At 34.0% G+C, this 11,309-nt stretch overlaps 2 protein-coding genes across 2 annotated transcripts; one reads left to right on the top strand and one right to left on the bottom strand.

Moving 5' to 3' along the window:
* Positions 1-3,535: 3,535 nt before the first annotated feature.
* LOC129003971 (uncharacterized) lies at positions 3,536-7,139 on the top strand. Its single transcript, XM_054432332.1, has 3 exons — positions 3,536-3,813; positions 4,657-4,938; positions 6,864-7,139. The coding sequence occupies exons 1-3, from the start codon at positions 3,616-3,618 to the stop codon at positions 7,005-7,007; spliced, it is 624 nt and encodes a 207-aa protein (XP_054288307.1). The 5' UTR covers positions 3,536-3,615; the 3' UTR covers positions 7,008-7,139.
* A 571-nt stretch (positions 7,140-7,710) lies between these two features.
* On the bottom strand, positions 7,711-8,016 carry LOC129002383 (39S ribosomal protein L36, mitochondrial). Its single transcript, XM_054430132.1, has one exon. It carries the CDS (start codon positions 8,014-8,016, stop codon positions 7,711-7,713), a length of 306 nt encoding a protein of 101 aa, XP_054286107.1.
* Positions 8,017-11,309: the final 3,293 nt, after the last annotated feature.

Consider the following 11,309-nt stretch of genomic DNA (forward strand, 5'->3'; position numbering starts at 1 on the left):
AGTTAAGCTAAAATAAACAAAACAGAATACAGTAATACTGGGGATGGAATGTCTCATGGTGGAAGGAAAAAACATAGGTGTGTTATTGTTTTTATAATGTGTGTTTTTATAAAAAAACAATAACAATCAAATCAAAACAAATACATACTAATTTGACAGTTACAATCAGGTGATGTTTTGTTTGCAATCCGAGTGACGCAATATGTGGGAATAGCACACCTATGTTTTTTCCTTCTACCATGGGAATGTCTAGTATTGATAGTCAAACAAAGGTAATACCAATAGTCAATGGTAATACCAAATAATCACACCTGATTTTAATCTATACTTATTTAATACGCAAGCAGGATTTTTGTGACAATTACTCCTCCAAAACTACTGAACCGATTGACATGTTTTTGGTGTCGTTGGAAAGAGCGTAACGTGAAGTTGTGCAGGAAACTTTTTTTTTTAGGTAAATAATTAGAGAGTGAGTCCCTGGGGCCCTTTAAAGTTTCGTATTTCTCCATAAAAATAACATGGGAAACAAACATTGTTTTGAAACTCCAGCTGTTGTCAGACTCCTTGGAAGCATGAGGAAACTCACAATGTTTACATTAGCTTTGACATTTAAATGTAAACAACCAGAACTGTCAAATTATTTCACGATTTCAGACAGCTGATCCAAAAAAATTAAAACTATGTGGTAGGTTGATTTAATCTTAAACTTTATGATAGATTATTTATTATAAATATATTTCTATGATTATGAAACAGATTTTTCCCGTTACGAAGCAAAAATTAAAAGTGGGAAGAAGAACATATGTTAATTGTAAACATGTACAAATAATCTATGTTGTATTAAAAATGTGTATAGTTTTGGATGTTGATTTGTGTTTAATGATATAAGTTATTAATTATTGAATTTTTATTTTAAGAATTTGGCATATGAGTATGCCTATGCTCATTTCAGAGTTCTGCCAGTTTTTGCTTAACTCTGTTCTGTAGAGTTTAAAGTAGCCTACACCTTTTGTCTACAAATTGGCTAAATAACTTAGGTACGGTACATTATAAAAGCTAACAGCCTTTTTTACGTTGACTTAAATTGTAAGCTTACCTTTTACCGTCCATGGGTAGTTTGATAGTTAAAAATAATTAAACCTTTAAACTGGAATAGGACTGTTATGTAAATTGTGAGTGTTTCCATTAGTTAATTTATTTTATTAATTATTTTAGTCGACTCTTTTAAAATCATCGGAAATTATGACTGTTATCAGTTTTTAAACAAGTTATTTGTTTATAAATAACTCCTGTACTTTTTTGCAATTGCTCGATTTTGAGCAACATGTACACTAGTCTTACTAATATTATAAATGTGAAAGTTTGTGTGTTTGTTTGTTTGAAGTTCAATCACGCATTAACTACTGGACGAATTTGGCTGAAATTTGGCATGATTATAGCTAACATTCCCAACATACAGGGTGTCCCACGTAAGGTCTCAAATTGATTACGGAAAAACGGCATAATGTACAAGGATGAAATAAAATTATTTTCCACTAAATCGACCCAAAGGAATAACGTAAAAATATTTTTAAATTTTTTCCGATACAGGGTGTGCCAAAAACTTTGAAAAATGATAAGATATTTACAAGAAATGTTGATTATATCGATCTGTTATGTACATCGTGAGTATTTCCATAATCTTTGAGTCGACTCAATTAAAGTCATCGGAAACTATTACTGTTATTCGTTTTAAAATAGTGCCTGTAATACTTTGCAATTGCTCGAATTCGAGCTACAGGTACACTAGTGTTAAGTTATTTTTGTACTATTTATTACACTGACTTGAGTTAAGATGTTTTAATATGTGATTTATTCAAGTGACTTGTACTTATAGTATTTGAAATATATTTAAATATTTTTACTGTCTATTTTTATCATACCGTTGTCCTATGTAATGATTGTTGGGTTACCGATTTTGCAACAGGAGCAGTGCGGCTGGTGTTCAAAGGTGGTGGGAGGGTTCTGCATATTTTTATACAAACGAAGGGCTAACATTCACGTTTGTCAAAGAATTGGAAAAGATTTACTTAAGGCTTAAAATTTGTAATACAAACACACATAGGCCTAGCTTATGATATATATTTATTTTATTTACTTGTTTCCAAGGCTGCTATTGTATTTAACTTAATAACAGTGTCTGCAAATGGGTCTGTCCTGAAAATAACATTAACAAAATAATGATAATATTCCATCAAATATCTAAGGTAATAAGAAATAGATAGCCAAATAAGTAAAACAGCTTACAAAAACAAATTGCATTTAAACTGATACCGGTAACCTAAAAACCTATCGTACTTCAATAATATTTATCAACCACAAATGCAGGGCCTACCTTTAACTAAAATAGATGTGAAATCAATTTAATAAAGTATACGATTAGTATTTTACTTAAATGCATCCACAAACAGTACTCCTACATCACTATTCATTCATTAGTATTTTACTACTAAAGAACAACACCAAACCAAAATAACATTTTGATGTTAGCTCAGTTGTTTTCTAGTTTTAGAAATTAGATGGTTTGAGTTATGACAAACAGGTGTGCCAACATCAGTTCTACCCATCATAATGGTAGCTTGTCATACAGAATATCCAGATTGTGGTGCCTGTCCTGATTTTAGAGTGTGCGTGCAAATTTGGAATCTGCCCCAAAGCGCCCATACTAAAGCATTGGAATTACATCATTGCACCCTCAGCGCTGTTCAGTTGTTCTGCCATAAGACTACATGGACTGGGATTGGGTCGGTCTCGCCACCGTCCTTACTAAGCAAGCGACGGTCAAAAATAAGTCTTTACTGAATTGAATTATCCAATTATTTGATATATTTATGTTGTATACTGATTAAAGTACTCGTTTAAGTAATTTTAATTAAATTCAACTAAATGATATTAAAATTTACAGTAATTTATTTATGTATTGTTGGGAGGGCGGCCTCCGAGAGTCCTTATGGGCTAGCCGCCACTGATCAGGATTCAGCGTTAACAGTTAGGTACAACAAAAAATCCCTTGACCTTCCATTTTTACGTTTCAGTCATATTTAAACCACTTTTCTGTCATGAAAAAACCATGTACGATGTTTTACTTTTAATTACAAAAGGATTTATGTCACACAACAGTACAGTTCATCTTTTGTAAACTACTATAATTCACAAATAAACTTTCAATGTAGCCTTCATAATCTTTTTTTTTTAACTTCCAAAATGTGCTCAGTTTACAATTTGTGGTGTTAACAATCAACTTTCTAAATAAAATTGTTTAGTTTAAACATGAGACTGGCTAAATATCATACATTTTTTGTATTGTACGTATTAAATTATTTTGCATCACATACACATAAGTCATAATGATCTTTAAAAAATATATTATAAAATTACAAATTACAATCTAGCGCCTCTCTAACGCAAGCAATATTGGTTTAGGTAAAGCAAGTGTTTTTACTGCCATATGTCATTCTCTTAATCGTTAACACTTGTTCTAATAAGCCTCATCAGTTCCATTTCTAAACACTCTTCGATTCGACTTGTTACAGTTAGTAGAAAATAAAACTTGACTGCTCACTCAGATCTGTCAAGATGTTGGTGACAGTTGAACATCTGTGTTTTATTTTCATTTCTGTAAGTTTATTTGCTTCCTCGCATGGTTTTGAAGACCAGAAATCATTAGCGCCCAAGGATACAAATAGAGCAGAGACTAAAGAGAAATATAAAGATGCACGATTATTTACTGCTGAAGCTCTTCAAGAACCAAACGCCCAAACTGACCAGTGGAAGGTTTGTTTACAATATTGGATACTATTAATAGCTTTTTAGGATATTTTCCTGTAGTTTATACAAGGGAACACCCACAACTTGCATTCTACACTCATCCTTTACTTATATTTGAGTAAAAAAAAAACACACCTATTAGGTGTCGTCATCTCAATGATTGATGATTAACAATTCTTCTACCAAAAGACATAAGAAAGAATGAAATAGCAACAAAATTACTCAAAACTAAAGAAATTAAAAACACATTTTCCTCCTTTGAGGAATTTTACGATTTAAAATAATGTGAATAGAAAATAAGTTGCATATCCTCCCTGACTCTTTCATGTACCTTGGGTAAAGGATATTTTGATTTGATGTCAGCTTAGTAATATAGCTTCGGTTTTGAGTTACCTGACAAAAGGTAGGTGTATCCACGAATACTAGAAAAGACTCGGTATGGATCATAAACATAAACAAATGACGTTTATAACCCAAAAGTAAACAAAACCATATGTTAATTAATGCTATTAGTATAATGGTCTTGTTTACTTTTGGGCCAAAAACGTCATTTGTTTATGATCCATACCGGTATTTTTATAGTATTCGTGGGTGTATCTATCTATCAATATTATTAATACGCTACATGAAACTTTGTGAACAATAACGTTTTTTTGTTTTTAAATTTAACCCTACATATTATGTACCAAAATGTTTAGGTGTGTAGATTTGTAAACTGACCTTACATTTTTGAAAAAGTCCATTGGGCTCTGTTCCGGTGGCTTTAAAAGTTCCCATATTATCCTTATGAAGAACATATTTGTTATTTTGTTTACATTATGAGGCCATTTGTTCACAACATTGTTGCAGGCCATCAGACGCCGTGGAAGGTACACTCGTATCCTAACCACGCCTGACATGTGCAAGGCGTACGTACAAGGGTTGGTAGACTCAGAGGGAGAGTTAGCCTGGGACGAACATCGCTGCACTGTCCTCACCTTGGTAGTAAAGTGCAATGCCAAAGTCCGGATACTCACCAGGAGTGGCCTGGAGGTCCTGGCAGAGGGTGAGGACAAAAAGGAGATCTTCCTGGAGATCCTGGTTGACGAAGGGCACAAGAGAACTATTCCGCTCGATGGTGTCGCATCCAGGGTCAGTTAGTTTACATCATCACAAGCACATTCGTACATTTTTTTCATTCGGTACCCAAGGCAGTCATAACCTCAAAGAAAGTATCATAAGAGGCTAGGCAACACTACCACCTAGTAGGGATGAGCATTGATAGTCGATGTTTTCGAAACATCAATGTTTGATGTTTTTTACATCGATGGTAAGTTACAAATTTTTAGTTTCATCGATGTTATTGGTCAAGTATTTCCATTATGGAGGTTTTCCATTACTGGAGAGTACAAAAAGCAGATGAAAAACTGAAAAACATTGATGCTAGTCCCAAAAACATTGATGTTTTTGCAACAATGTTATCGGTACATCGATGGTTGACGTCAATGCTCATCCCTACCACCTAGTGTTAAGAAATATAGGAATTGTAGGCAAAAGTTAATCAAGTTAATTGTATACATAATTTTCACATCTTTAAAGGTTAGATATTACAGCTGGGTGGATTTAGTAGTCATTTAATAGTCAGTAGGTTTCTCTGTCAATTGTATAAAAGGTCTGTGTCTCTTTTGTGGTTTTAAACTAGACCTTGATGTTGTCATGGGCAAAGTTTTGTTGGGAGATGAAAAATCAATGGTAACGTGGATCCAGGGATTGGACCCATACCATAAATCAACTATTGGTCACGGCTGTGGTGGCCAGTCCCATGATATATCAGCCGCTCGACTGAACTAACACTTCTGGAAACTACTAGGCAAGTAAAATATTTGAACATTGACCGATTGGTGTAAAATTTGGTATCATATTAACAGCAGTATTTGAGAAATGATGACATTGCATTGCTTTTATTTGTAATTTTAATGAAAATTCCTTGTTGTAATTGGGCACCCTTGGTCTCTCAAAGAAAGTTCAGTTGTAAACAATGATTGGATAGGGGCATGGACCCCACCCCCTAGGTCCACGGTCCACGTTAACTTATCCACGACCATAGCTTTGAATACTGGGCTTCTAAAAACTGGCCCTGACCAAAGAAACAGAAAATCTTAGTCTGTACAAAACAAAACTAGGCCTACACATGGTCTTGTATTCCATTCTATATACGTACTCATATTCTGATTAAAATACAGAAGTTTTCTGTTGTTAGTGCCTTGACTTGATGTAAGTGGTACCACAGAGAAGTACGGTAAGATACAGAGGATACAAGCTTATGGGACCACCGTGCACTTTTAGCTCTGGTGAGATGGAAATGTACTAGTATTGAGCAAGGAAGAGCCCCAACGGTGAAGGCCACATACCATGTACAGCAGCTGTAGTCCACAGGGTTTTCCTAGATGGCGAGGGGGGAAAGGAAAGTAGAAGGGGACCCCATTAATGGAGCGAGGGTTAAAAAGACACTTTTTACCAGTGAAATGAACGATATTTTTCGCCATATTGCATCAAACTATAATAGAAAACAAAATAATTTGTGTGAAAAGATAACCTCTCAAAACGACTTCCAGCTTGTTTTAAATTTTGCTAAATGTAAATAAGCAGCTGTCGTCAGCTTAAGCGATTCATCAATCATTTTGTCTATTACGATTGTGTTACAGTAAGTACATCATACCATCGATATGTCGAGCGATCGACAACCTAATCTAATAAATAAATTGATAAATAAAATCGATCGATACGATTGCCACAATCAAAATTTACAACTGTCTACAACAGCTGATTTTTACTCCCTAGATACTTAAAATGATTTTTACTCCCTAGCTAGAGAGTAAAAATGCTACTGTACACCCGCAACGCATGCATTAAAAACAGCTGTTTTTCCTGCAGTATGACGAAAAAATAATTTTAACACAACTTGACACCAGGTTGTCTATTCATTTTAATGTTTTTTAAATATAATATTCTATTGACATAATATTATTAGATTATTTATCATGAAGATATTTTCAGGGTTAATTCTATTTTTTCAGGATCTTGCGATTCTTGTCCATGTTCATAATTTGCAAGAAAAAGGAGTTCGCCCAGATTTTCATGTAAAAAGACAAAAAGAATTAGGTTCTGATTTCTTCGCTCAGGATCAACCTTCTAGTGGGTGGTTCCCTGGATGTGGCTAAGATACTTTAAGTGCATCTTTGAATATATTTTGATAAGAAAAATTATAATAATCTCAAAATCCATTCATGAAATAACTGTAATTTTAATATAACTCAAAAATGTTAATAAAAGCAATATTAACCTGTAACATATCTGTGACTTTACAAATCAGACCTATTGAATTACTAAGCCTAACTTAATTGGAGAGTTTTAGCAAAAATACTTAAGTTTACTGCCGTTCCAAACCATAAATTTATTAGTCCTACACAAGAATGATATTCAATGTCGGTATAGAAAAAATATGCAAAATACATAAATAAATACTGAGGGCTATCAGAAAATGTAGTAGAAGTAATGATTTTATTTATTTCTTAACGTAAACTTAGTGCTGCAAGCCTGAGATTAAGAAATGTTGTGTCCAATCTATTTTCACAATAAATTTAATAAGATTTTAAAAGACAATTAAATGTGGAAAAGAATTTTACCATTAAATAATTTTTGGCAGGGAATGTTCTTTTGAGAAATTAATATTTCAACCATATGTGCCCAAACTGGAATCAGTTACCACTTTTTGAATCATGGCAACTATTTTTAACGGACACATTTTATTAGATGAGGCCTCCACATTGGAAAAAAACATCAGTTCGGGTACAGCAAAACAACTCAAAACATTTTGAAAAAAAATATATTTACAATACCTACTAACCTAATACAAATAAACGTTTACCAAGCACGCCTCTTGCTCATACCTGCCCACGTGAGGATCCTTTTCTTTTTATCGTGCGTTTTCAGTCCCATCTGCTTGTGCCTCGGATGAGTTAAGCAAAGATTGTAAATTCTACCGTCTCTAATCTCCAACCAGCAGTCTCGGCACCTCCGTTTCACTGCGTAACGCATCTTAAATCCATTGACAAAGTTCAATGTTGGCAACACTGGTTGTAACAATGTCTTCGCTACCTGAGTGACACTGTTCACAGGAGGATTCGCATTGGTGATGGACTGTCGAAAGATTTTCACAATGAAGTTCATTCTCCTTCCCTGAAAATATGGAATATTTTCTTAAAACAAATAAATGAGGGTGTCATAGGTTAGTCAGTTAATTTTGAAATAAAAAGAAAGCATGTCAAATTATTATTTCTAGCTAAGTGCCCCATCAAAGTAGAACCATACTTACCAGATATTAATCCCAGAAATAAGGCTTTATTTTATCACTTATTTTATTTATGAAACACAAAGAATTCTAAGCAAAGGATATATTGAATAACTTACATTGAATTTTTTTTGGACCATTTACGTCAAAAGTTTCTGAAAAGTTTATTGTAAGGATGGTCCAAACACTGGTATTTTTACGGTATCTATGAAATTGACGTTTTTATAAAAAAATCTTTATGTCGTAGCTCAATGACAAATGACACTTATGTTCAGAATCTATCTCGGTCGGGATTGAACCAGCAACCTCCAGAATTGAAATTAAGCATTAACCCTTTCGGTTACCAAGACAATCACAGGATTGTGTATGCAAAATCACATAAGCCAAGATTGCCTGCATACCAAGCACCACCTACCTGGGCTTTATATGCCGTAATTCTTTTGCAATAACATTTATGTAGGTAGGCTACTTAGTACAATAGGTACTTAAATTTTGAGTGCCGAATCAAACATTCAAACTATAACTTACATGACAAGCTGTTCCCATTTTTTTATAAAAGAAATAGCATAGCCTAGTTAGCTAAAGGAGAATATACACTCACAAAATGGGGTTCAGTTAAAATTTGATGTTCTCCCTTGATTAGTGTTATTGAGATAGTTAGTTATAAATAAAACATAAGGGAAACCAATAAATAACCAATAATAAGGGTATAGGCCCTATGTATTAATTTTCTTTCATCCTAGTCGGAAAAATTCAACGCTGATTCCGAAAATGACGTTCTTTTTCTGCAGAAAACGACCATAAAACCCAAAAAAACGTTTATGGGTACGTCACATGGGTACTCAAATAATGAATAGGCCTAAATGAATTTATTTCCCATATTACATAACACTTTACAATCATAATAATTGTTGAGAAATGTAAACTGGTCACTTTTTCAAGTAGTGTGACCAGTTAAAAGGTTAGATTAACTTATTTATTAAGATTATTATTATTATTGATTAACTTAAAATTATTTAACTATTAGGTTAAATAAACTGGAATGACAGCAGATCACGAATATGCAAGAATGTTTTTGATCCGAAGTTAAATAAGCGAGAAATAGACAAACATGTAAGTATCGGTAGCTTACTAACTTATCAGCAATAACTCCACCTAATGAATTCGGGGTTTTGGGTGGGGGAGACATCCAACGTGGGGAATCATCGGGAGAAAAGGGAAATTAGACGGGTAAAGGTTAATTTTACAGGTAATAACGGGTTAGCTGATAGGAATGGGAACTTTCTATTTAACAAAATTGAACACTGATCTTATTTGAGACATGAGGGGAGGGCAGGTCAGGAAGTGGATTCATGGCTGCATTAGGTGCTTTAAAGGTAGGTTAGGATAGGTAATTAAGTTAATGTTTAGATTATAGTCAACCGGGTTGTTAAGATAATTAATTGTGTTACATCCATATTGTTTTTCAGCGATTGGAGTTATTTTAAAAAGAGTTATTTAACGAAACAATTTTGAAAATGCTAGCATTTTCAAAATCGTTTCCTTGTTGTTTAATGACCAACTATTATGACTAGAATTACAAATTCAAAAATCGGGTGCAAATCCTAAAATGCGTTCTCACTGAATTTTTCACTGTTAACCTCAATTGGTGGATGAAACTGGAGAAATTAGTTAGTCATAAATTACAGGCCATTGGAATGTGTTAGAAAACGAGACTTTTAGTTAGTTAGTCGGCCACATTATAGGCTAATAGGCTAAGGCCTATTTAGTTTTGTACCGTATGTTAACTTACATTCTGTTCTTAGTGTAGCATAGGCTACATTAAATTATTAAATACTTATCAAACTGTCAAGTTATTGAAAAGAATACAACAATAAGCTAACTTACAACCTATGAAATCAATCGATACATAATTTTGGTATAGGTCTATGTGATTGCTTACCGGTTACAATCAAAGTTTACAAAAGGTGCTGGGTACAGTTTCTTAACTGGGCTACCTATGCTAATATCGATTGAAACTATCGAATTGAAAATATTCATTAATAGGCCCTAATCAATATTTTTAAATATATCTAGGCCTATTAAGTTATATAATGAACACAGAGGATACGTCTGGTAACCGGGCGTGGATTAGGCGTCCGGCAGTGACGTCACCGGGTTGTGGGGGCCCGGAACGCCATTACCACAACGATACGATGTACAGCCATTGGTGTTCGTGGTGTAGTGGATAGAGTGCTTGGTTGATATGCAAGAGCAGGTACCTGGTTCGAATCCCATCGGTAGGCTAACTTTAAATTTTTGTCAAAGATTTTGCGTTGAATGTCCTTTCTTCTTAACTGCACATCTTTTGTTAGAATTTTGGCATTTAATTTATGAAGGAACAGAATTTAACTTAACCTTCATTTGATTTGTTTACTTAACAACTTATTTAACTACCGGGCGCCTAATCCACGTCCGTTACTGGACGCGTATCCTTTGCATATAATGAAACTGTCATAACCTAACCTAACTAACTTAACCAAACTTGCTGATACCTAGTGAAAAAATTGCATGAAGGTTTACTAACTTAGTTGAATCGATAGTTTCAATCGATATTAGCATAGCCCAGTTAAGAAACTGTACCCTTGCGATGGATGTATTAGGACTAGCCTATTTAGGCTACCGTGCTTTAACTTATTTACTTTAAATGTAGCCTATATGATTCTTGAAGAGCAAAATTACAGTAGGCCTAGGCCTTCTAGCCAGGGTTCATTACTGAAACTATTGGAATACCGGTTCGTCATGCTGCTGAGAAAACCAAGACTATACAGTACATCTTACCTTAGCAAACAGAATTGCTCGTCGTAATATTAACAAACCCCTAAAATCTAAAACGTTCAATGCTTCCCAATAATCAGCTTGACATAACCTCCTTTCTTTAGTCAGTCAACCAGAACAGAAAACAGAACGAAGTGACTATTCGCACGTCAAAATGCTCCACAGCCCGTTCCCGTTCCAGTTCCAGTATTACAAAATAATGCAACGGGAACTTTCAGAACGTTCAGTTTCTGTGTTTCAGTTACTGTACTTTTAAGTTTTAAGAAGCTTGAAACGTTCAAGAACAATCGATGGAGCCAGAAAGAAAAGTGTTAAAAGTAAAAAAAAAAAAAAAAAAAACACATAAATAAATGAT

This window comes from Macrosteles quadrilineatus, unplaced genomic scaffold (genome assembly GCF_028750875.1).
Source record: "Macrosteles quadrilineatus isolate MER2022 unplaced genomic scaffold, UCM_ALF_1.0 Scaffold_9__3_contigs__length_116548681, whole genome shotgun sequence".
Classification (NCBI taxonomy): Eukaryota; Metazoa; Arthropoda; class Insecta; order Hemiptera; family Cicadellidae; genus Macrosteles; species Macrosteles quadrilineatus.